The 27,377-nt window shown below is 35.1% G+C and overlaps 2 protein-coding genes across 8 annotated transcripts in view; one reads left to right on the plus strand and one right to left on the minus strand.

The window, feature by feature from the left end:
• LOC136034767 (protein male abnormal 3-like) overlaps nucleotides 1-9,917 on the minus strand; it is a 36,915-nt gene extending 26,998 nt beyond the window's left edge. The window contains exons 1-2 of one of the 3 annotated variants that reach the window (XM_065716168.1): nucleotides 9,787-9,917; nucleotides 6,329-6,475 (exon numbers count right to left, since the gene is read on the minus strand). In XM_065716168.1, the coding sequence (XP_065572240.1) occupies nucleotides 6,329-6,469 (141 nt within the window). In that variant the 5' untranslated portion in view covers nucleotides 6,470-6,475; nucleotides 9,787-9,917. Of the gene's footprint in view, nucleotides 1-6,328; nucleotides 6,476-8,047; nucleotides 8,543-9,786 lie in introns of those variants that run through there. The other 2 variants (XM_065716169.1, XM_065716170.1) reach the window with 2 other exon arrangements.
• The window catches only part of LOC136034768 (pyroglutamyl-peptidase 1-like), a 92,866-nt gene extending 72,232 nt beyond the window's left edge, over nucleotides 1-20,634 (plus strand). For 3 of the 5 annotated variants that reach the window (XM_065716173.1, XM_065716174.1, XM_065716172.1), the window contains one exon: nucleotides 19,801-20,634. In XM_065716173.1, coding sequence (XP_065572245.1) covers nucleotides 19,812-20,417 — 606 coding nt within the window. In that variant the 5' untranslated portion in view covers nucleotides 19,801-19,811 and the 3' untranslated portion in view covers nucleotides 20,418-20,634. Of the gene's footprint in view, nucleotides 1-16,763; nucleotides 16,980-19,800 lie in introns of those variants that run through there. The other 2 variants (XM_065716171.1, XM_065716175.1) reach the window with 2 other exon arrangements.
• Nucleotides 20,635-27,377: the final 6,743 nt, after the last annotated feature.

The following is a 27,377-nucleotide window of genomic DNA, read 5'->3' on the forward strand; positions in this document are numbered from 1 at the left end:
ATTATAAAAATTGAAAGAATTGAATTTCTTGATGTGTAGTGCACAGAGCGTCCCAAAAGTCAACTTTACCGGAACGCGAAAAAAACCACCAACAACAAAAATTTGGTTTACCATTAGAGTTATAACACATGGTATCCAGGTAATTCCAAAATGATACGTTAGACCGAGAAATGTTCTTGCTCAAGATCGAACATAAAACATGGGGAAAAGAGTTGTGCGTACAAAACCCAAGTACAAAAAAGTACATGAAATCGATTGTAGAAAAAAATAAGTAACTTGATATTACTCAAGGCTGATTACACTGGGGCTTAAGAGATACAAATTTAAATAAGCCCGGTATTCTGATATGGCTTTTCGTGGCAGTTTTTATGGATTTTGTGTCAGGTTTTGGGTTTCAAAAGCGAAAAAAACTTCACTCGAATAAAAGCTACATGACATTTGGATACTATCATAATACCGGTTTATCGGCAGAAGTTATAAAGTACCGATTTATCAAAGGTAGCAAAAAAATTACTTTAAAAGGACATCATCTGCGAAGCTTCTGAATTTGAAATGGGATGACCAGCTAAAATATTAATGAAGTAAGGCCAAAAGGTACGAAATTGTGTACCTTTCGTACCGAAAAGGTACGAAAGGTTGTGAAACTTACATGAGAAGAGAAAGCGAAAATGTTGGAAATTAAACTTTAAATAATTATTATAGCCGACCAAGTCCATTTTTGACAATTTTAAAGAGTTGATGCCTCAAGATAGTTCTAATTCAATATATTTTCCAGCGTGCTACTACTGTACGTGTCTACTTTTGTCTGTCTTGAAAAAACGCAACCATAATAAAACACACTCTGATATATTGAGATACATAAATTTATCAACAAAAACTACTTTTATAACATCCTTCAAGAACCATCAGGGAGACTCTTTAGATTGTTAATTGGGCTGTTAAAACATATAACCGTTCGATGCGGGGAAAAGGGAGTAAATCCCACCTCTACCTCCCAAGTACGTACTGCTTACAAGTAGCAATTTTTTCATACAAGTTTTTTCTGTACTCTTAACCAGTGGCGTCAATTGGGGTGTGGAAGAAAGCATGTAAGCCCCTAAGTATTTTGCACCCCTCCCTATATTTTGTAAAATCCCTTTATTACGACACATAATTTTTTACTTAGAATTTTTTGGACTCAGAATTTTGGACTCAGAAGTTCAAAAATTCTAAGCCCAAAAAATTAATAAGAGTTCAGAAAAATTCAATTAGATCAAAGACAAGTGAAGAATTTTGTTTCAGATCAATGTCTTCAATAAATTTTTGTTTTGAAGGCGTCCAGAGCATACCCCCATCCTCTACCAAAGAAATATTATATGGACTTAAAGAGGCCTTAGTCATCGGTCTGCTTATGCACAGAAAAACAAAATCCTTTACCCAGTCTCAAAGTTCCAAAACTATTCGACAATCGATTTCAAAAAACCATCCTTGTGAGCTCTGTTTTCTCATTTATATAACGTCAACAACGCAATAAAAAAAATGATATGTCAAGCTTAAACAATATTTTAAAAAATGACTATATAATGACCATTTATTCCTACTCTTGATGTATTGTAGGTACGGTATTTGATAACCCGTATACAGATAGTTTCTTTTGATTTAGCTCTATTCTTTTCCACCAAAAACCTTTTACTTGTGTCCCTAACCCCAAACTCAATATGTCCCTGATAGAATCTAAAACCCTTTTTGATCTGAGCCAATGGAATGCTCTACAGCCTAGGATATAAAGAGATATATCTCGAAATCAGATTAAAAAATTACCATTTTAAATGTGATCATGACGAAGTCATGACGAAATCAAAAGCATCCATTTAGCGAAGAATGAGTAAATTATGTGTTAACCATTAAATCAAAATTCAAAGATTCTAATGTTAGTGACCGAGGTTGTTTTGAAAGTAGGTACATCTTAGCGCTAATAGTTCGTTACTGGTATATATATATATATATATATATATATATATATATATATATATATATATATATATATATATATATATATATATATATATATATATATTAGCTGTTGAGGTGGCGCTTCGCGCCACCCCTACACCTAGTTGGTGGGGGCGCTTCGCAGCCCCCCCCCCCGCGCGCGTAAGTCGTTACGCGCCATATTGGTTACGCGCCATTGTAGTTGTGTCCCTGTGTCCCACCTGTGAATATAGATAGATATAAATATATTTTTAACTACGTAAAACTTGCGAATATACAACATTCTTGACTGTCCCATTGTCTGTGCATATAAATAGATTGTCAGGTTTACCGACTCTTGAACATGCAACATATAATTGTCCATGGGAAAAACAATCTGTATTCAGATCTATACCTGATTATTCTAATGATTGCCCTTGAGCTTTGTTGATGGTGACATTTGTGTCCCGATGTCCCGGTCTTTAATTTCGTCACTCGACAAACATGACGTCAGTCGACACACAAATATTACGTCACTCGACACACACACACACAGACAACTTACTTTATATGTATATACTAGCTGTTGGGGTGGCGCTTCGCGCCACCCCAACACCTAGTTGGTGGGGCGCTTCGCGCCCCCCCAAGCCCCCCCGCGCGCGTAAGTCGTTACGCGCCATATTAGTTATGCGCCATTGTAGTTGTGTCCCTGTGTCCCACCTGTGAATATAGATAGATTTATATATGTGTTTCAAACTACGTAAAAATTGCGAATAAACAACATTCTAGGCTTTCCCATTGTCTGTGCATATACAAAGCCGTATGTACTAATAATGACGTCATATGCAAACGCTCTTTTTACAAACAAACAAACATGCATCCACACAACTCGTTTTTATATAGATAGATAGATAGATAGATACAATACAAATTAACTGCGTAAAACTTGCGAATATACAACATTCTTCGCTGTCCAATTGTCGCTGCATATAAATACATTGTCAGGTTTACCGACCCTCGAACATGCAACGTACAATTGTCCATGGGAAAAACAATCAGTATTAAGATCTATACCACATTTTTCTAATGATTGACCTTGAGCTTTGTTAATGGTGATTGCAAATACTAATCGAATTGGGAATTGCAATCTTTTAAATTGAAAAAGCAGATCCGTTGGAATCATGGGAATGCGAGGAATAAGAACAGCCTCACCCTCATAAGGCCCTGTCAAGATTGTGGCCTCTATTAGGTTTTCCATTGTTTTTTTTTACGGCAAGTCGCGTGCCATTGCAAAGCTTTGGTGGGTTGATATTTCTTAAAAGTATTATTGGTACGCCTATTTTTAGTTGTAGCACGTGTGGTGGAAACCCTGAAGGATCTATGGAATTTAAAAATTCAGATGGATAATTAACCGCTTCATTTGGTTCCAAAACTGTGTCGACTGACTTGTAAAGGACTGCCTGGTCTCGAATCTTGGTCAAAACAATATTGTTGATTTCGTGGACGTCTATATTTTTGGGTGCGAGAATCGCTCTTTCACTTAGCCATTTATTATTTTTATAATTTTTTAGAATATTCGGAAATACTTTTTCAATCAATTTATTTTTGGACGTCACTAAATTACAGAAATCAGCAGGTAGTTGTATACGTCCTGAAATTGAGTCTACTGTTTAACCAGAGTCATCGTTTTGCAATCGGACACGCATATTTGTAGTTAATTTTAATATTTTTACGTGTGCCCATAAATTAGAATTTTTTAGGCAAGCATTCATTTCGTCTGCAGGAGTTAAACTACGTAAAAATTGCGAATATACAACATTCTTGGCTTTCCCATTGTCTCTGCATATACAAAGCCGTATGTACTAATAATGACATCATATGCAAACGCTCTTTTAACAAACAAACAAACATGCATACACACAACTCGTTTTTATATAGATAGATAGATAGATAGATACAATACAAATTAACTGCGTAAAACTTGCGAATATACAACATTCTTCGCTGTCCAATTGTCGCTGCATATAAATAGATTGTCAGGTTTACCGACCCTCGAACATGCAACGTACAATTGTCCATGGGAAAAACAATCAGTATTAAGATCTATACCACATTTTTCTAATGATTGACCTTGAGCTTTGTTAATGGTGATTGCAAATGCTAATCGAATTGGGAATTGCAATCTTTTAAATTGAAAAGGCAGATCCGTTGGAATCATGGGAATGCGAGGAATAAGAACAGCCTCACCTTCAAAAGGCCCTGTCAAGATTGTGGCCTCTATTAGGTTTTCCATTGTTTTTTTTACGGCAAGTCGAGTGCCATTGCAAAGCTTTGGTGGGTTTATATTTCTTAAAAGTATTATTGGTACGCCTATTTTTAGTTGTAGCACGTGTGGTGGAAACCCTGAAAGATCTATGGAATTTAAAAATTCAGATGGATAATTAACCGCTTCATTTGGTTCCAAAACTGTGTCGACTGACTTGTAAAGGACTGCCTGGTCTCGAATCTTGGTCAAAACAATATTGTTGATTTCGTGGACGTCTATATTTTTGGGTGCGAGAATCGCTCTTTCACTTAGCCATTTATTATTTTTATAATTTTTTAGAATATTCGGAAATACTTTTTCAATCAATTCATTTTTGGACGTCACTAAATTACAGAAATCAGCAGGTAGTTGTATACGTCCTGAAATTGAGTCTACTGGGAGCTTTCCGTTTCCAATTGTCAGCAATTGATCTGAAAATGTTTGACCAGAGTCATCGTTTTGCAATCGGACACGCATATTTGTAGTTAATTTTAATATTTTTACGTGTGCCCATAAATTAGAATTTTTCAGGCAAGCATTCATTCGTCTTCAATGGCTCTGGTGGTGCAGCCAATAGAGGAAGTTTAACTTTTCCTGAGGCGCAACACATTCCCATTGTTTCACCATTGAATTTCAAGGCCTTGCAATAGGGACAAATTTTAGACATTGTCCCGATTTGAACACATCTACTCAAGCTATAATCATCGACTGGGTTGTACCTGAATGCCAGGCGATAACTTTCAGGTTGCTCTGATTCCTCGGCACGCTTTCTTTTCTTACTTTCTCTATCAGCAGCAAGCCTGATTTCTTGCTGTTCTTGTGATTCCTCGGCACGCTTTCTTTTCTTACTTTCTCTATCAGCAGCAAGCCTGATTTCTTGCTGTTCTTGTAATTCCTCGGCACGCCTTCTTTTTTCACTTTCTCTTTTAGCAGCAAGTCTGCTTCCGCGTTGCTCTGGTAGTTCCTCGGCACGCTTTCTGTTCTTTCTTTCTCTATCAGCCTCAAGCCTGTTTCCTTGCTGTTCTTTTGATTCCTCGGCACGCTTTCTGTTCTTTCTTTCTCTATCAGCCTCAAGCCTGTTTCCTTGCTGTTCTTTTGATTCCTCGGCACGCTTTCTGTTCTTTCTTTCTCTATCAGCCTCAAGCCTGTTTCCTTGCTGTTCTTTTGATTCCTCGGCACGCTTTCTTTTCTGACTTTCTCTATCAGCAGCAAGTTTTTTGGCATAGACTCTTTGAGCATCTTCATCGGCTTTTGCCATGGTAAGTTCATCAGTCATTGTAAACTTAAACATTAATAGATTTCTACGTGAACATATGTCTTAAATATCTTGAATGACGTCACCGTCAAAGCAAAAATGACGACAACTAATTTCATGACGTCAGTCAACACAGAAACATGACGTCACCTGATCCACAGACAGACACACAGACAGACAACTTATTTTTATATATATATATATATATATATATATATATATATATATATATATATATATATATATATATATATATATATATATATATATATATATGTATATCGCTTACAGTGAAGGATCCTGTAGTCTGTATAAAGAAAAAATATAAAACACTTGAAGACAAGGGGAAAATTATCCTTTTAGGCCACAATTTATTTCCGATTTTTAGTAACAGTTCTGGCTCTAGATGATTTATAGGCTAAATTATTTAGCAAGTGTTTTTGTATCTTTTTTTCTCTTTTTAAGTGTTCGATCAATATTTGATATATATATATATATATATATATATATATATATATATATATATATATATATATATATATATATATATATATATATATATATATATATATATAATAAAAAGCAGAAGAACCATAAAAAAAATCAGGAAAATAGATAACTACTGATGAAAATACAATCTCTTTTCTGTTGCATTGGTCAAGAAACAGCAGAAGAAAATAGTGAGTATAAATATAGTTAAATCGGTAACTGTTTTCTTGAGAACACAAAATGGTGACAATGCTGATACCAAAGTATCATTTACAGAAATATCTTCACCACAGCACCCACAGTTCAAGCAATTCATATTCAACTCTTACCTTACCCTCCGTTTGTACGTCACTAACCATCTTTATCGAATCTACCACTCTGTTGTCCCAGTTTGATTGGCTACGTGTTTCTGATTGTTGTAGCATGTTTCTTTCCATGTCTGCTCTTTGTTTGAGAGAGCGTATCACCATTGCTCACTAAAGAATGTAAAAGAACAGTGAATGGAAGAAAATTATTACCTGAAACATTCAGGGAGAAGAGAGCTATAGCACAGCACAACAACAAAAAATCAAGATTTGTACAGGATTTCCCATATTTTTCCTGCTTTTTGTGTGTTTTTTCAAACTTTCTCAGTCTCCCCCTCTTGTGGGGGATGTGCCCCTCAAAGGAAAAGTCCGTGATGTGCCTCCCTGTAGGAAGTCCATTTTCATAATTTAACGCCCATATTGGTAATTACTATTCCTAGAGATGGATCTTCCAAGGGAACACGTTCCGGAATCCTTTTCTAGGGAATGAATAAGACGCCCTAACCTCTTATATATATTACATAATCTTTATTATCCATATAATTTGACTATTTCTTAACTATCCTCTGGAGTCGTAAGAATGATAAAACCCCACAAACTGTTTTTTTTTCTTTCTTAGGAGAATGTATTTAAGGAGTCTGAAATTGCACTACAACTCTGACTTAATGAAATGGTACCTGCAACTTCACGGTACCAACAATACCCATAGGGAGAAGTAAAATTAGCCCCCCATCCCCTGAAAGACTAAAAATAGGTACTCCTGTATTATTCAGAACGCACTCAAGAAGTAAAGTTAGGTTAATCCTAATGAAATATTATGAAAATATAATACTTTAGTTTATATAATAATACAAGCTGTTGGGGTGGCGCTTCGCGCCCTCCCAAGCCCCCCGCGCGCGTAAGTCGTTAGGCGCCATATTAGTTACGCGCCATTGTAGTTGTGTCCCTGTGTCCCACCTGTAAATATAGATAGATATATATATATATATATATATATATATATATATATATATATATATATATATATATATATATATAATATATATATATATATATATATATTTTTAACTACGTAAAACTTGCGAATATACAACATTCTTGGCTGTCCCATTGTCTGTGCATATAAATAGATTGTCAGGTTTACCGACTCTTGAACATGCAACATATAATTGTCCATGGGAAAAACAATCTATATTCAGATCTATACCTCATTATTCTAATGATTGCCCTTGAGCTTTGTTGATGGTGATTGCTAATCGAATATTCCCTGTGTCCCCGTCGTCATTTATATATCCCCCTGTGCCCCCCGGCGTCCCCGTTGTGGTTGTTTCCCTGTGACCCGGTCGTCATTTGTGTCCCGGTGTCCCAGTCTGTAATTTCTCTTTGAGTGTCGCGGTCGTCATTTATATTCCCTGTGTCCCGGTGTCCCGGTCGTCATTTTTGTCCCGGTCGTCATTTGTGTCCCGGTGCTTTGTTGATGGTGATTGCTAATCGAACATTCCTTGTGTCTCGGTCGCTTTCTCTTTGAGTGTCCCGGTCGTCATTTAAATTCCCTATGTCCCGGTTGTCATATGTGTCCCGATGTCCCGGTCTGTAATTTCGTCAGTCGACAAACATGACGTCAGTCGACACACAAACATGACGTCACTCGACAGACACACAGACAACTTATTTATATATATATAGATTCGGGCCATGTATTTGGATCTTATGGGGTGTGGGGTTAAAGTAACCTAATGTCACCTGTTATTTGTCCATGTGGCTATTAAACCGGTTTTCATAGATCGTACAATCAGCAAACTTCTCGAGTGTGTTCTGAATAATACAGGAGTACCTAAAAATGTATGTAGAATGTCATAATTTTGAAAAAAATATAACTCTGTTCTCATAGAAGTTTTTTTCTTAATGTTTCTTTGGAAAAATTTCTGCAATTTTCGCAATTTTCGTTTAGTCGAGTTACCTCAATCAAGGAACGGGTCTAGATAAAATATTCTGGTAAATGTTTACTTTCGCTCCAAGTGCTCTAAAGTGCGTATTACTACCTATATTAAGATTCTGACCATCACATATTGTTTCCTTGTCATTATTAGAGAAGCGCATCCATTTCTGGTTGACCCTCCTCCTCCATGGGGCAAACTAAAAATGTATAAAATGGGCTTAGGCCTACTTACAGGTAACATTACCTGTAGAGCGAAGTGTATTAATCCATGAGCCCCGCGGGCAGCGGGGCGAGGTCTATGTTCTATATTTATCCAACAAAGAGTGATAAATCTAAAAAAAAAAAAAAAAAAAAAAAAAAAAAAAAAAAAAAAAAAAAAAAAAAAAAACCTTAAATGAGGCTTATTAAATAAATATAGGATAAAGACCTCGCCTTTTGCCCGTGGGGCTCATGGACTAATACGCTTCGCTCTATAGGTAATGTTACCTGTAGGCAAGCCCATTTTACGCATTTTTAGTTTGCCCCATGGAAGAGGAGGGTCAACCAGAAATGGATGCGCTTCTAGAATTACTATTTCTACGTGCTCTAAACTGGAAACTATGCTGTTTCACAGCATAGTTTCCAGTTTAGAGCACTTGGAACGAAATTGAACATTTTCCAATGTTCTATTTGGAATTTATAACCTGAATCTGTAGACACGGCACCGTGATACATCAAATTGCCCAAAAGCATGGGCTCACACCTTTTATAAAAACAAGATATGGATGGGGAGGGTTAAGAGTCTGCCATCAATTTCGCGCGTTCACAAAAGCGTGTTTACTTCATAATACAAGGGACGAAATAGGTTTGAAACAAATGTCATATTTGTCATATTGATTAGTCAATATTGTCATATTGATAAATGTCACATCATGGTTTTTCGAACTATATTCCAAACTGAAATTTCCAACTAGGTGTTTTAGTTTCTACAGAGTATTAGTCAATATTTCGAAAAAACAACAGTTCCAGTTAAAACCTTTTATGCTTCTTTTTATATAAGAGTCTGACTAAAGGTCATTTTCTGCAAAGACGAATTCTGTATTAAAGAAAATCGAATGATACTTTATTTGCAAACTAACTTTTCAACAGCTAAATTTGTCGTTTTTTGTCGGGTACATTATAAAAACATATAACATTGTCGGTACATCAAACAGTGTTGGTACATCATGTCGGTACGTCATAAACATTTTCGGTACATCATAAAGATATTAAATTATAACATTGTAAAAACATTGTCCTTTTTTGTCAGGTACATTATAAAAACATATAACGATGATTTATATAATGTATCTGCACGCTTACTTCTTATAAAAAGAAAACCATTGAAAGATTAAATGCCCTTAAAAATATGCCCAATAGATAGGATGTTGACTGCAGTTAGTTTTCTTCTGAAGCTCACATTTTGCCGTCGTTTTTTTTCTTATTGGTCCACTACAATAGCAGGCCTGCTGTTTTGTCTCACTTGTTGATACTGTCATATTGAAAACATTGAAATTTTACTTACCTTCATATGACTTACAATCATAGAGTAACTCAAAACAACCTCATGTAAATTTCTAAAGCAACAGTACACTAGAATATCTCTCTCAAAAGCTCCTTGAGAAATGAACAAAATTGTTGGTTGATTCACAGTTCACAGCGCAAACATTGATGAGCGCACACCTCTGAAAGCATCATTCCCATTGGCTGAGCTTCGAAAATCGTTCTTATTAAATTTCAAAATTCGTTGGAGATACTTACGGTACTTGTGTACCATATGTATCTCCGTACTTGTGTACGGTACGTAGGGAATCTTCTATCACTACGCGTAGCAAACTAAATTGAGTTCTGTCTTTGTGGCTATGAAACCGGCTTTTCGCATCGCAGTTTGTTTCACGAAAGAACCTAACTTCACTTATTGAGTGTGTTCTGAATAATACACAAGTACCAAACATACCTCCAATTAGTACATTATTTGCTATTTCCTTGTTCCGAATGTTAAAATGTACTTGTTTTTAGACAAAGTGAAAATCTAAAGAAACTGACCCTGTGACTTATTGTCAATCTCCTTCCCGCTTTGCTAAGATTAAGTTGACTACGGGGTATCTCAGTTGTCAAAAACCAAAATATCAACAGCTGTCCAATGATAAGTCCGGCTATTAGAATTAGTGATTTATCTATCTTTCTAAATAGCCAATAGATGTGTTTTGTATTGGATCGAAAACACAATATATTTTCCGCAAAAATATCAGGAACGCTTAGGAGATTATGTAAAAATCCCAAAAATAATCAAATTCAGGGAGTAGCTTTAATTTCAAAACAAAAAAGGAGTTACAATATATGGAATTTACATCGAAAAACTAACTTTTGTATACAAATAAAAAGTGACTAAAATGAGCAAAATAGCTGCGGTACTATTGAAAGAGCGCCTCCCGTCTCCCTCCACCAGAAACAGAGCATATTAGGAAATTATTTATCTGTTACCTAAGACAGGAAACAACAAAACAAAATGTTGGAATCATGACAAAGTCTTTCTCTAATTTAATTTTCTATCTAGTGTTTTAAATAAGGTCAAAATTCATAGCATACCGTGCTTTGCTGAGCGTTGAAGGGCGTGGCAGGCCTCTGACAATACTTGAGTTTTTTCTCTGTTTTAAACTCTAATCACTCACTATATGCATACAAATAACATCAGTCTCTTTATTTAATTATTTGAGTTGTAGTGATATTTATTTTAATGCAGATATAAATAGATATATTATTTAAGAAACCTTTAAACTCTAAGTCTAAGCCATTCACGCAATTAGAGGGGGTTATATATATATATCGATCCAAAATTATCTTTTATGGCATAAAATAGTGAAAACCACAACTTTTTAGCGGTGTGGTAATTACGTTAGTTTATTAAAAAGGGAAACTGATCGAAAAACTTCATTCAAATGAGCTCTACGCTGAATTTTTACAACCATCAGTTGAAAGGATCACCGCCACAGGAGACAAAGAAGAGAAACGAATCAAGTTAAAGAGGCGGTATAGAAAGAAAAAGAGGAAGGGTATGTTCGGACCCTGTACTACGCTGGTTGACCTCACTATAGTCAACTCAATCAAAGTGCTGATTGCAGTTCCAAATGTTAACGGGACTGATCACGTTACCAACGAGACAAACTACTCTATCCCTGCGTTCAAAACAGAGGTGTTTTAGGGGAGGGACAGAGCGGGAACTTGTCCTTGCCGCAGAATTTCTAGTGGCACAAAATTTCAAACAAATAATCTAAAGGCTATAATCATTTTGTAATTTTTGAAACTTTGTTTTTATTAAAATAAAGTAGAGAGCACTGTTATTAATAAATGAAAATAAAATTATTGATTAATTAGTGAAATAAAATAAAGGTAAAACTAAAAAAATTAATAATAGTTATATAATTTAAATAATACACTACAAAAAAAAATAAAACATAACTCATTAATTAATTTATAAGTAGAATCTAATTTTGTTAACCAATAAAGTTTTGTTAAAACTTGGCCTAACATTTTTTGGGAAACAGGGAGGGGGCTGATCCAGATTTGCCCTGGATGCAATAGAGGCCAGAACCATATCTGGCTCAACAGGTATCGTTACAATTGACTGCAATTAATTCCGATAACCTATCGAGTAAGTGCAATCATTGCGATCTATTAACGTAGTTTGAACATCAAAATGAATTCCATTAAGAAAAAAAATAATAATAATCTTGCAAATCCATAGCCCCTTTTATACCAACCAAAAGTATTGTTAGTTTATACTAATAAGTAAATGCTCCAAGAATTTTCTATCGGTAAAAGGATTTAAGGTTACTTTGCCTTCCTGGTATGTATTTGAAGTATGTGTAAGCCCTAAGCAGGTAATCTCAGGAAGAAGACACCCAGATTCATTTTATACATATCGTTACTTTTATGAAATGTACAAGACAAAAGCATCCTACTTTTTGTTGCCTAGCCATACCAAAGAAAATGGTTCCCACCTCATAAGCCCACTTGATACCAACTATTCCATCGATTTCAAGATGTAGATGGTGGGGGCCGAGTTGTCATGATTGTTACTAAAGAAACGCTGTCTCCGTCCACTACTGTTTTGTTTAAGAAAGATTGCGGCAAGTTTTTGATCCTGCTCCATGATGAAAAATGAAGCGTTTTTTAAACTCCTGGCATTCATCAACAATAAACTTTAATAGGTCTCATCCAAATATGCTATGGCAATAGAGATATGGCAAGTTCGGCATCCGAACTTGGAACCGCTTCTGCTTCAGTTTCAGACTTTACTAATTAAAATAACCTGAAAGATACCGTCCAAGAGTGGAAGAGATTAACCTCTTGCCGTTAGTTTCGGATTTGAATTGACTCACATCTTCCTTGTTTTGGACTCGGATTTACAGGAAAGCGCTTTCCTCTGCTCGGGCATTTCGCTCTAACCCTGCTTGTTCTTCCGCGCACTTATGTGGCTGCTGATGCAAAATTTCTCAGCTGTCGGACAGAACAAAACCAGCGTTAGAAGTCGTCTACTTTAATGGCATAATTGCTGCTATGTTTTGTTTGTAGCTTCTGACGCTTGTTAATCACCCTATAGGTGATCTTATGTTCTAGGTTATCGGGATCCTTACTTTATCTATTATTTGCCTTAATGCCCAAAATGGAAGCATTCTATTTTATATTTCAAGATTAGACGTAACTGCCGGCGAGCGTCGCAAAGAGACGCGTGTGGCAAATTTTTAACCTACACTTCAGATAGTACGGATAGTACAAAAATCTCTTGTGGTAAATTTTAGTCAAAAAACTGGTACAATCTATCTCAAAATGTTGGCAACGTTGGGTCTAAAGTAAGATTGAAATGACGGCGAGATCGAGAACTAGTAGAAAGGTATGCTGTTAGCCAGGAATACCATCCATAGAGTGCGTTCGAGTGTCCCTTATCTGCTTAATAATATGCTCCCTGGGTGTAATCTATAAAAGGTAACAACAAATACTTATCCGGTAACTTGTCAACTGAAATACCGTAAGCTACTAAGCAAATAACAACATTAATCACTTGTACTCCAGTGTAAATATAGCTTATTTACAAACCCTAAAGCTTTCACAATTAGTGTCTCATTTTGTTCACTGCATATGATTTTAGAAATTTTTCTCCATCTTTCCAAAGATTAAATTTTTCTTTATATCTGACGTCACTTATCATCAGTAATCCTGCATTTTCAGGGTTAGCAGGAACCGATACCGTTTCAGATAGTAATCCAACTAGCCTCTGTCGTCATTCACGTCTTGTGAAATGCTAAAGACAAAAAATTGGGCTTATCTTGTGGTGTAAGTAATTTTGGAGAGATTGAATGCACTACTAGTGATTTATCACTGTTTCTAGTAATTTTTTTCATCGCCTAGTGGGTTTTTTGGCTAGTGATTTTTAGTAATTTTTCTAGAAAACAAGTGATTTTTTCCTGAATCTAGTTTTTTTTCATGATAAGGCACACAAATTCAAGCGAATAAATAAGAGAAGCTAATTATTCAAAGTAAAATATATTTTTTAGTGGAAGCTTCATCGAAAGCAAAGAAACCCGAAAACTATTCCCTTTGTTCCATCGGCTCGACCCGAATTCTAGCCGAAACTCTAAAAACGGTTTCTGAAAACATTTAATGCCTCAAATGAATTAGCTTTTAATGATGGTTCTAAATATATAAGATTCATTCAGTTTAATATGACTCACCAAAAGTTATGTACCCCTGATTTTGAAAGTGGGAAAACACCGTTAAAAGTCAAGTTATCTTAATGAACATTATACCATCAAATTCAACATATGAGAGAACCCGACAACAAAGTTTTCTACCACTTATTTAGAAAAATATAGGTTTTTGTATTTTTTGGCCACAAGAAATATCACGGATACGTTTTAATTTGTTCCCCAGGGAATAATTGTTTCAAACCAATGGGCTTAGAAAATCAAGAGAGAGCTCGTTCAAACGGAGACTAAAAGTCCCTATGCCCTTTTTAAGTGAACAAAAAGATTGGAGGACAAAAGCCTCCTCTTATGTCCTTTTCAACCAATAGAAAAAAAAACTTTTCTCGTCAAAACTTTGAGACAGCAATTTGATCAGAATAGTTGGAATGTCCAATAACCATGCGTCTAGGGATGACATGACCCCACAGCCCTGCGGAAAAGGTTGTAAGCAATGCAAGCTGCCCACTGTTTTCATATATTGTTTAGTATCGGTAAATATAAGAAAATTGCGTTGGGGGGGGGGGTATTTTTAGCAGGGATTTTCCATGGAAAGGATTTTCTGTGTAGAAGAATTTTACAAGGGGAGGGGGTATTTTTCAAGGCAAATTTTATATGAATTGGGGGGAGTTTTCCGGAATTGAGATATTGAATTCCTTTTATTTGTCTTACTTTCTCTTTGGCTGCTCAATTTTACTTGTGGACAGAATATTCCGAGGGAAATTTTCAGTGGAGAGAGAATTTCCAGTGGCTATATTTCCATGAGGGATTTTCCACGGGAGGAATTTTCTGGGGAAAGGAGTTACATTGGAGGAACTTCTGAAGCGAGGGAAACTTTTCACAAGGAAGGGGGCTCTGGCACGATTTTATGAAGATCAGAATATAAACAAAAAACAATTTTTTTCATCAAATGAAAGTCAGAAGAATTTTTTAGGGGGAATTGTCCAGGGGAAATTTACCGGAGGGAGTTTTTAGCGAAGAGGGAATTATTCAGGGAATAGAAAATTTCAGGCTGGAGCAATTTTTCTTAAAGAAATTTTTCGTGAGGGGGAAAGTTCTGGGGGAAAATCTTGATGGAGAGGGCAGGCAGACTCCTGTTGTCATTATAAAAACGATCAGAAATTAAACATAATAAACAAGTCTTCTTCAACAAAAAAAAAAAATAAGAAAAAAAGTAAAACCTAAAACGAGCAGATATTACTCTGTATGTGAGGGTACCTGCCCCTTTTTCAATCCCTCACTCTTTACATTAAAGTTCAGGTTTTTGCCTAATTCTATAAGAACACTTGCCTGAAACATAAGGGGGGCTTTTTAATTCGAATGATAAACTTTTTTAAAGCACTAAAAAACTTTGACCTAGAGAACGAAGGATTGAGGAGAGGGTAATCCCTCTCATATACAGAATAATTTCCGTTCATAAAGTTTCAATATTATCTCCTTACTAGGAGTTGAAAAAAATTGTTTTTTTTAATGAATACAAGGGTGCTATTAATTATTTCATTATTATTTGCGTCATTTTGTTGGGCTAAGTGAAAATCTTTATTTAGGACATTCAACTTCTAAAACTTTCATAACGCCAATTAATAGAGGAGTGAGGTAAATTGTCCTCTCTAGATTTCAAAAACTACTTCTTGATCTTCCATATTATTAAATGTAAAAAGTTCTACGAATATTTTTAACATTTTGATGAATTAGCACCACTAACACTTGTAATTTTTATTTACACACCTGTGCAATGGTGTCAGTTCCGATTTTTTTGTTGGGGTTCGGCCAAATACATTTTTCTAAATCTAGAGGGAGGGAAAAATTACCGTTTATTCGTTGAAAACACTACAAAATACATTTTCCAAATCCTAGCTGGCGCCCTAGTAACTTTACAAGCTCAATAAGAATAAAAAGAAATATATTCTAATTTGTGGGGGTATAAAATTAACAAGGAAAAATTCCTAAAAGAGTAAATATATTAGCTAGTGTACCACTAGCCATGATTCGCTGATCAGTGGGAAATTCCAAGGGTTATGCCAATTCTAGAAAATGTAGGGGATGGGCCAATTGTATTTTTGATTGTATTTATAAAGATACAAAATACACTCTTTTCATAATCCAAGGTGATTTCTATTTAGAACAAAATGTAACACTAATATAAAGGCATATTTGAGAATCTATTGAGTGGGGGGGGGGGGGTTGTAAACCTTTTCCCATTGGCGCCTCTGTGTTGAACATGCAAAGAAAACTAATCATATTGACAAAAGCAACCAAAGCCGGTGGGTAAATTTTTCGCAGTTCATATTATTGACTTATCAATAAAGTGAACATACCAGTCAATACCTTTTTTTTTAATTTTCTTTACGAATATAATAATAGCAAATTCAAATTTGAACACTTTTTGACCCAACCTAACCCAACCTAAACTTATTATAAATAATTTTGTATTATTTTGATGAAAACGACCGATAACTCATACTTTAAATGAAAATTCGTCATTTTTAAGAACTCAAAAAGTGATTAAATTTAAATTTTCGGTAGAAGCGATTATTTAATTCGTAAAGAACATAGAAACGGCATCGGCTGGTAGGTTCACTTTATTGGTAAGTCAATTATATGAGCTGTGAAAATTTAATCAACCGATGATTTCAAAAGATAAACTTCTGTTGCAGCACCATTTTTAGCTATTTTATAAGCTGATTTAGTGATTTTTGAAGAATCTAGTGATTTTTTGCTGATTTATTTTTTCTTTTTAACATCTAATGATTTTTTTATCTACCTGCAACCCTGTCGACAGCACCATTGCAGCACTAAATTCAAAAGTCTGTCTGTTTAACGTTCAAAAAGAGGCTGCAGCTATTTAGAAGCAGCCACTTAGTTTAAGATTAACTGATAATTTTCAAAGACTGTATATTATTAGTTCTGTTACTTCAATGGCATACCTTTTCACAGAATACTGACTTCAGCCTATCATAAACTTTGACACTTTTTGGTAAATCTTCTGGTATTTATATGCTATAGTGCCTATGCTAAGTGCTTCATCTAAGTAAAACATTATCTCTGACTGTTCCTATTGGAATATCATAAAAATGATGAAAATATAATACTTTAGATTGTTTAGAAACCAATTTGTGCTATATATTTGCACATAAGGGGGGGGGGGGAGGGTGAGGTATAGCAGGTGTACATACAAAATGTGTTAGGTACAATTGTTCAGCATATTATGGAGTAAAAATTGTTTTCTAACTTTACACTGCCTGTGCTAGTGGGGCTAATTCATAAAAATATTAAAAATTCAAGGACTTTTTACCCTATATTTAATAATACTGAAGATCAGTAAGTAGTAGTGAAATGTAGAGATGATAATATACCTCCACTTGTCTGCTCCTCTACTAATTGGTGTTATGAAAGTTTTAGAAGGTGAATATCCTAAATAAAGATTTTCATGTAGCCTAACAAAATGATGCCAACAATAATGAAATAATGAATACCCCTTTGTATTCAATTAAAAACATTTTTTTTAACATTTATGTTTTACTAATGTAGTAGTTTCTGATTTGTAGAGATGACAGTTTACCTCCACTGGTCCCCACTCCTCTACTAATTGGTGTCATGAAAGTTTTAGAAGGTGAATGTCCTAAATAAAGATTTTCATGTAGCCTAACAAAATGATGCAAATAATAATGAAATAATGAATAGTCCCTGTGTATTCAATAAAAAACAATTTTTTCCAACTAACAGTAAGGAGTAACACTAAAACTTAAACCAAGCAGAAATTATTCCATATGTGAGAGGGATTGCCCTCAATGGATTGACCACACTGCTTTTCAATCATGAACATTAACAACAAGAAGAACTATAGAGAAATTTTTTTGTATGACTGCAGAATTCTAGATTTGAATGAATATTTTGACCCTATGTCCAAAAGCCACCCTCATCTAAACATAAATATATAAAAAGAGAATTACTATAAAATACAATCATTAAGACTAAAACAGAATATTTTAAAACAGACCCAGCATCCTTACTTCAGCAATGTTCAGTCCTGATTGAGCTTGACTGAAGTAAGGATGCTGGGACTGTTTTAAATTATTTCATTTTAGTTTCAGTGGTCATTTTGTATTTTAAGTCTCTTTTCTTTTATATAGTTATGTTTTACTGAGGACAGCCCTTGGACAAAGGGTCAAAATTATCACTCAAATATATAATGCCACTGTCTTGTCAATAGATTTCCCTATTGTTTTTCTTGTTGTTGATGTTTATGCTGTTTGACATAAAAATCAGACATAGTCTTAAACACATCAATCACTGTTATTGTATCATCTGATTAAAACAGCATTTGATTTTTATGTCGAATAATACCTACAGAAACTTTTCATGGAATGACCTTGAAGGCATTCAGACAGTATCATTTCACCTTATTACAATAAGCAATTATAAGTTTTAAGTAGAATATATTTTGGTGTTTGTGTTAGCACGCTCCCTAAAAATTTATTGAGGAAACCATCTTGTTTGTGCAAAATTATGCAAACCAGGGAGGGTTTTCCTATTCAGGATCTTATTGGTGAGAATCACTCCTCCTCAATTATTGTCATAAGTTGAAGAATGCAAATTTAGCTTATCTAGATGAGATCTCACCCATCTCTGCACTAATTCTAAAGCTTGCTTATCTGGTTTATTTTCTGGATTGCCTGCACACATCTCCAGCTCAAGAATAAGATGGGAATTACTTCAAAAACTTGGTAACCACCTAGTACAACTATTCAAGAATTTCTCAAAAATCCAAAGAATCTTACTTACTTTAGCAACAAGATTTAACACAAGGTATGTTCTCGACTCTACCACTGTCATTGTATTGTCAACCCATTATGTGAAATCCCAGAGTACTTATATTAAGGGTTCCTTGTATTTTCACCATTCAATTCAATCAATGGAATTCTTGCCTTTCTGCTGAAATTATTTAAGTTGTTCTGTATTAGAATGATCTCTGGAATATTCACAACTTCAATTATTTTTAATCATTGGTGTATCAGGTTACATCATTCATATGGATACAGTATTAAAAAAAAATTTAACCTGCATTATCTATACTTGCACCAACAGGGCTAGCATAAATCTTCACATAAAGTCTTTTGTTATACATTTTGCAAATAGCTAAAGTCAGTAAACACTATATCAGCAGAAGGCTTTTATTGAGTAAATAAGCAATGTAAGCTCAAGATTCAATAGGATTTGTTTTGACAGATTGTCTAGAGAGGAAATCATGTTGATTGTTTATGGTCTAAAATAGATGAAATAGATAATATAATAGATAAATAGATATAATAAAATAGATCCAATGTCATTGGATCTTACAAATTTATTCAGGTTGATCTCCTTTAGATGGTCGTCTTTGTCAATCGGTTCAATGATTATTATGATGAATAAAATGATGAATTGTTACAGGAAATAACTTGAAGTGTTCTTTTGAAGGTTTTAGTTCATTTGAGACTTTGCTCATTGCATATAATGTGTTAAAGGTAATTATTTGGTGAAAAAAAAAAAAAACAAACTGTTCTCCTGCTTTAGCAATTAAGACAGATAAGCAGTTGAACAACACTTTGACCCTACTCACCCATCCAATAACCTAGGAAAAACAGTACAACCAATCACAATCACCAGGAAGAAGGGCTCATCGCTTTTTCTTACCCCCTTGCAGGCTATGATAGGCTACTGAATTAAAATGCTCATTACTGAAAGTTTGGGTTTTTAAATATACATCTTTCACATCTAGTGTGGTGCAATAGCACACTGATTCTGCTTGTCTTTTGTAGGGTATTATTCAATGGAGCAAAGTATCAAGCCTGTGGTTTTAGTCACTGGCTTTGGTCCATTTCGTGAGCACAAGATCAATGCAAGCTGGGAAGCAGTGAAATACCTGTCAAATCTTAAGGATATAGAAACAGATCTTGGAATAAAGTTAATTACAAAAGAAATACCTGTAGAATATAACTATGTTTTGGAACAAATTCCAGAATTGTGGCATGAAATTTGTCCAGACATAACCATTCACATTGGAGTTTCTTCGTCTGCTCAAAAAGTTAATATTGAAAGATGCGGGGGAAATTATGGGTATAGTTCTGTCGATGTTGCTGGATGTTTACCAGCAAATAATGTGTGTCTAATTGATGGATGTGAAGTGATCAACACTGGTATTGATATTGATGCAATCGTTTCTGCTGTTAACTGCAATGCCAATTCAGAGGTTTGCTGTGCATCTGGCCATGCAGGAAGATACCTTTGTGATTTCACATATTATCGATCATTATCTATTGATAGAGATAGATGTTTATTTGTCCATGTTCCCCCTATGTCAGAGGAATTTCCATCAAGCTATGTTGGATTCCTCTTAAGAAGTATTATTATGGAAATGCTGAAACAAGTTTTATAATGATATAATACAGAATACTGACCTTCTAAACTCTTGGTTTAAGATGCTTTCAAAAGGTGTCATAATATGTTGTGGCCATTTTAAGTTTTATCTATTCGGTTCATTCTAGTCTTTTGGAGGTGATTGTATGTATGGGGCTGTCTGTTCACCCTTTGTCTCTGTGCCATTTACCTGTTTTTGTCTATATTTATATACATTAATAAACTTGTTGGTTTTATATGTAGCCAATACCAGTGCAAATTTTATTATAAATTGATGGATTCAACACAGGTACTAGCATCTTAGGTGTAAGGTGGTTAAGTCAGAGGGGAGGTGATAGAAATGAAATATCAAATCTATGAATCAGAATGGAATGCAAATTTACTAAATAATTAGGGGATGCATGGCATAGGCAGTAGGCAGCATTTTATCTGGAGGGGCTGATTCTGGGATAAAAGGAGAGTGGAAGTTATATCAGCAGTTCCCAAAACCTCACATCATAAACAAGTTGTATATTTCCTTTAGAAATCACCAAGAACCATAAATCATCAGTAAGCTTCAGCATTAATCTTCTTGGATTATTATACTCGAATTATTTTCTTGCAATGCTATAATATAATAAATCCACTATCATGCTTCCAATTTTCAGAAAACATAAACATACTAAAAGCGATTTGACACAAATCACCTTACGGTTAGATAACAGCTCCTTGTTCTTAGAATTCAATTCAAAAGTTTAAAGTTGGACAATATCAGATATCTAAATTGATGTATCTGCATACCAAACCAAAAATCAATACTGAATATCGAAACGTAAATGTCAACATTGAAAATGGTATTTGGAAGTTTCTGTTTTTTCCAGCTTTTCTAACCATCTACCAGTGAACATCCAACAGAAAAATTCCAATATACGAAAAGCTCTCGTTAATATCTTGTGTAGACTTAAGTTCTAGGAAGGGGAGCTGCCCCCTTCCTTATGCCCATGGGGGGAGGGTATAGTGGATGCAAGGACAGAATTTGTATTATTATCCTGGACTCCAAAACTGATGAAAAGGAGACCACCAGTCTGTAAGGTTTTGCTTGCAGTTACTTTTCTCTCCTGATCTTCAACCTAGTTTTCCAAGAACAGCTCAAATTGATGATTGTGTCTTGAATGTAGCAATAAGAATAACTCAACCGTGTAGGTAATTTTTTGTCACTTGCTTAATCCACTACTCGCACCCTCAACCAGGGGCGTCAATCCTCGATATTTTTGGGGGGAGAAGTGGTCAAAATGTGCTTTTCTAAATTTAGGGTTCAGAACAATTTTTCCCCCTAAGGAAGTTGCATGTCAGATTGAAGGGAGTTTCTATTTTTGAAAACCTCCTTTATACTTTCATCAACACCTGTGAAAACTGGCACCCCGCCTCACAGGAATTTTCAGTTCAGACCGAATTCTACCCAATTTTTGCTGCATATGATTCCATGTAGCCTATCAGGCTGAGGGCCAGCCTGATCTGATGCATGGAGCCTGTCTGAAGGGCCAGCCCCCTCGTTAAAAACTTCATATGCTAAAAACATATCCCCACCATCAAAATCTGAAAATTTTGAGTCAGAACCTTTTTTGGCGAATTTAAATACAAGCTCAAGGAGCTATTGAGCAATTATTATTTTCAATTCACAGCCCACAAAACAAAATTTAAATTCAGCTGAATTCTGTAAATAAGTCTGACAATCCTGACGACATTCCCCCCCCTCTCTTTCAACCCAGCAATAAGGATCAAAAAAATTGTAACTACCAACCTCAATAGAAGTAATTGAAGCCTTTTTGCGAGCTGGAGAGCTCTCAAAAAACTTTTTACTTCATGTTATTATCAACTACTTCAATAAAGTTATCAGCATTTTTGAAAACCTTGCAACATAGTGACTGAGACCGATTATTAGCAAAGGCTAATACATAAAATTGATAATGACAATGGAAGCGTGGTCAATTTTAAATAACTTGCATTTTCATTCGTTATGAGTGACTACCCGGAATAGTTTTCACTAGTCTGTCGTATGAATCTGCTTTGCTTTCCACTGATTCTTCATGACAGGCACTTTTTTGTTGCTAAGCCACGACTTGTCGCGAGAAAAGACCTTTAATTGAAAAGTACCTAATCCGGCCATACAAATAACTGAGCCCATTCCACTTAAGAGGATTAATAAAGTTCAACAAGGGACAAATCAGACTAGTGAAAGCTACTGAATGGATCTGCCTATATAAAAAAATATTGGTTATTTACGAATGTAAAGATTTCTCCAGCAAGCGATGTTGCTGCTTTTCACACCAAGCTGTTGAACTCTGACCTTGCTAAAAGTGATAGATCTTATAAAATGTACAAATAATTCTTAAGTGATCATTGTAAACCTAGTTGTTGTAGTGTGTTTACATTTGCGTAAATTTTACCTCTCAGGAAAACGCACAAATGTTGAAGTGCAATTCTGATCATGCTAATATTTGTACCGCTCTTTTCCAGTGGTTAGTGTTTAGGTTGCATCCCTGCTCGTGTTGAGGTACCCTCTTCCGTTTTTCTACCCCTTGTAATAAAATTGTGCCAGTGCATAAACGATTAAAATTGTAAGAATCAACCTAGTCCATGCACCCTTTTTTAGTGCGTGTCAGTCATGCAAAGAATTCCCATCAGAGGTCTTGAAACAAAGCTTGGTTGATGATCTACTTGTCTTAGAGAAATCTTCCAAAAATTTAAAAAGAAGCCCCATCGATATCCTGGAACAGATATGAGATGAAGCTGTTACTACCGATATGGTGTCGATCCTTCAGAGCCATCTTAACAATTAATTCCCTTAAGACCCTCCCATTAATCACTCGCTCAGTCCTCCTGAAATGTTAATAAAAAACTATGAAATTGCCGGGTGTTACCATCTCAAATGATTTAAGATGGGATAGCAATACCAATGATGTTATACAATGTGCAAATCTCCAGGAATGGTTTGATATAATAGAGGCAGTCCATATAGAAAAGATACCTAAGAATTATCTTTAGTGAGGGAAAAGTCCCTTGTATTTTCCTTCTTTGTAGAGTCAATCTGGTTACTCTTCCGGAAAGAAGAACAAAAATAGCCTTTTGTTTCACCAATAGTGCTTTTCTCCAAACCCAGATAATTTTATTTTTCCCTAGGTTGTAAACGTCTGTTGAATCTCTCCTTTGACAGATAAACTTTTAGGGAAAATGTCCTCAGGAAGATCGTTTCAAATCGAAGTGTGCCGTCGAAAAAAACTAGTCTTCAAGTACTCAGTTCATGGTGTGCCAACCTTAAGATAATTGGACCGAGCTGTTTGCCTTCGTATCTGTCTTGTCGGTTGGACAATCGGGGGGAGGGGGGAGGGGCACAGAGAATCATCTACAGAAAGAAGTGAATTCATACACTGTAGAAAACAGCCATCGACGTTACACCACAATTTTTTTTGTGGGACTAGATATATCCATCGATAACGACTGAACCTGCCCTATTAATCCTATGCTGGATTTTATGAAGTTATGCACATAGAATTTTCGAAGCACGAGCATACAATGGGTATCCAGATTCCTTAGATTTTTATATTGATCATTTTATGTGTGACAAATTTCATTTTTAGTTTGTTTTTAAAGTTTGATCGTTGCTCTCTGTTGTTTATGTTTTTTTTTCATTACTTGACAAAAAGATGCGGGTTTGGTTCTTTTAGAGCTCGTGATAGACCTTTGGAATAAATTATCGTCTTATCAACCAGTTTGTGGCAATGAACTGTAAGTAAGGAGCGATGCGGCTCAATAGTAACCGAAACCGTAAATAATGAGTCTTGATAATAATATATACATAAAAAGAATCGAATTTTGATGCTTATTCAAAATATATAAAATTAATGAAGTTTAATGTTACCCATCAAAAGTTAAAAGCCTGAGAAAATTTGCCTAATTTTTGAAAAAGGGGGGAGAAGCCCACAAAAATCAAGTGATCTTAATTGAAATCACACCATGAAATTCAGCAGATCAGAGAACCCTAATGTAGAGTTTTCAAGCTCTTATGTACAAAATATAGAATTTTGTTTTTTTTTGTTTGTTTTTTTGCCAGAAGAAAGATCACGGATGGCGTGTTATTTTTGTTTGTTTGTTGTTTTCTTTTTTTTATAGGGGTGATCGTATTGAACCAGTGATCCTATAGAATCGGGAGATGGCTCATTTGATCGGAAATAAAAAGTTCTAGTGCCCATTTTAAGTAACCAAAAATATTTGAGGCTGCTAGCCCCCCTCCCACCCCCTTTTTACCCAAACTTGTCTGATCAAAATTTTTGGTATCAATTTTGTTCAGCATAGTCGAAATATCTAATAACTATTTCTTTGAGGACGACGTAATCACCTACAGTCCCCGGGGGAAGGGCTGCAAATTATGAGCTTTGCCCATTGCTTACAGTGTTCGCTATTGGGAAGTATAAAGATATTTGGGTGGGGAGAGAATTTTCTCGCGGGGGTGCTTAAGTGGGAGGATCTTTCCATGGAGTATTTTTCGTGGGGGAAGGGAATTTTCCCTGGAGGGGGGAGCTGGATTTCCCAGCATTAATTAAAAAACTCAGAGATGAAATAACAAAATCATGTTACTTTCAGCCGAAAGTAAGGAGCAACAATAAAGCTTAAAACGAACAGAAATCATTACGTATGCGAGGGGGGTTGTACCCCGTTCAACATCTCGCTCTTTATACTAAAGTTTAGGTTTTGTTTATTCCAATAAAGTGAAAATACAAAAACTGATTTTACTTAACTTTGTGCTGGGTCTATATTTCTGCTGAATCTGTCAATGCCCGCTCGACCATTGTGTGCAGGGCTCATTTCGCCCGGGTTGAAATCTCGTATCTAGGTTTATTCAGGTTTACTGGTCCCAGAGTTGGAAGAAATAATGTTCATTTTTGAAAATTGCGTGTTTTAAGTAAGACAGCAATTATTGTGCAGAAGAATCTCATTCATAATCCCAATTTGCATTTAGCTGTATTCTGCTAATGATGTAACTTCAGGTACACTAACTGACCGTTGGCCTATCTACTTATCAGGCATTCCTACATTATGATCTGTGCGAAATATCAAATAAGGGTTGCCTTAAATGCGGTGATGCTTAATTATCTCTAGAGAATACCTAAATCTAGAATTGAATTAAAAATTACTTGACCATCTTAGAAATGAATAGTACCCAGTACTTTGAGAAATAGTATCTTTTAAAATTTGGTAATTTTGATCTCCCTTTACTCTCTAACATTGTTATAATTATATTTTGCAATATTTTGACTGCCAAAAATCAGAATAAATGCAATGTATAAATAAGGAAAACCGAAGTTTTGAGTAATTAATAGCCTGAAGTTACTTGGTTAATTGAAAATATCTATTTAGGTTGTATTTTGATACAATATCTAACCTATCTTTGGTTGCCACCAAACCGTCCAGAAACAATGGTAATTATATAGTGTATGCAGTAATTTCAAAAGGCGAATCTTGCACAGCATCAATTTTGCAGGAGAGCAAAAAAAAACAAAAAAAAACAGAATGTGTGTCCTTTTTTACTGTTATTGACAGAACAAAGATTTGGTTGGACATCTAACATGTCATTGGAAAATTCCATACCAAAAATGGTAATTTCAAAGAGTTTCAATGAGCAAGACAAGATACATAACAAATTTTGAAAAAAAGGAAAACTTTTTAATATCTTAGGGGCAAATAAGATACGAGAAAACAGAATGAACCAATCGAGAGAACCGGTTTTGTTTGAGGTGTGAGATTTAAATCCGACTTTTCTAAAAAACTGGATAATGGCGTTTGAACTAGGTCTGACATCTATTTTTCTCTCTTTTTGTCTAGTAGTATTCCTTATATTAATGATGCATTTATCTTCCAAGTGAGTCGAAATTATATTTCACTTGTACCCCGTACAAACTGAGTAGTTAGAGGCTAGTTCCGAACTCTTTCTTCTCCGTTATTTATACTAACTTTCAACAAACTAATCCAATATGCAATAACTTTATTTAATTTTAACAGGCAGCATTAAAAAACGTAAAAAATAATTACAACAAAACAAAATATATATATATATATATATATACAAATATATATACATGTACAAATTAAGTGGTAACGTTCATATACAAGTTCTACAAATGGTTTCACCAGGTAAAAATACCAACGTTCCAAATTCGCCATCAAAATCAGCGATAAGAGATCGAAAAAAAAAACGTGAACATGCGTCATAGCATGAAATCATAAGTAGATGTGTATACCTTACCAACTACAGCTAGGTGCTTACAGAACGCGGATATGCTGACTCATGCACAATTCTCTAGCTCCAAGTGGATAAAAGGGAAAAGAGTATGTTTTTAGGGTTATTTGTTATATGTAAGGCATTGTCGACGAGAGTCAGAAACGCTAAGCGAAGAATTGGCACGTTCTATGGACACTTAGCTCAACGATCTTTTTCAGTGTCGGATTATGCCATAAATAAACAGAAAAAATTACATGAATGCTTCGTTCCGGAACTTGAGAGATTATTCTGTTATTCAGCCTACTGGGAGGATATCGCAATTGTCACGCGTTTACAATGTATATTCTAGAGTGTAAACTTTTTTCAAAAGGAAATCAGTATTTTGGCCCTTTTAATGTTCGTCAAAACTATTAAAATACCCTAAAAAAGTTCAGGGAACCAGGCGTGTACGTACGAATTTCGCAGGGGAGGGGGGGTCTTCGGAATTAGAGATAGACAGCGTATTATAAAATAGAAATTAAGGGAACAATCGTTATGTTGAGAACTGTGACAAGACTATCCCAGGGGGAACGTGCCGGTAATGAGAATATGTGCCTTTTAGTGACAGCCTTTTAAAGACTCATCTTTCTTTTTCTGTTTTTTTATCAATTCTTTTCACAGCACTTTTCAGCTCGAAAAATTCAAAAATGGAGAAATCATTAATTAATGTCACCAAAATAGCCC

This window comes from Artemia franciscana, chromosome 13, assembly GCF_032884065.1.
Source record: "Artemia franciscana chromosome 13, ASM3288406v1, whole genome shotgun sequence".
Lineage (NCBI taxonomy): Eukaryota > Metazoa > Arthropoda > Branchiopoda > Anostraca > Artemiidae > Artemia > Artemia franciscana.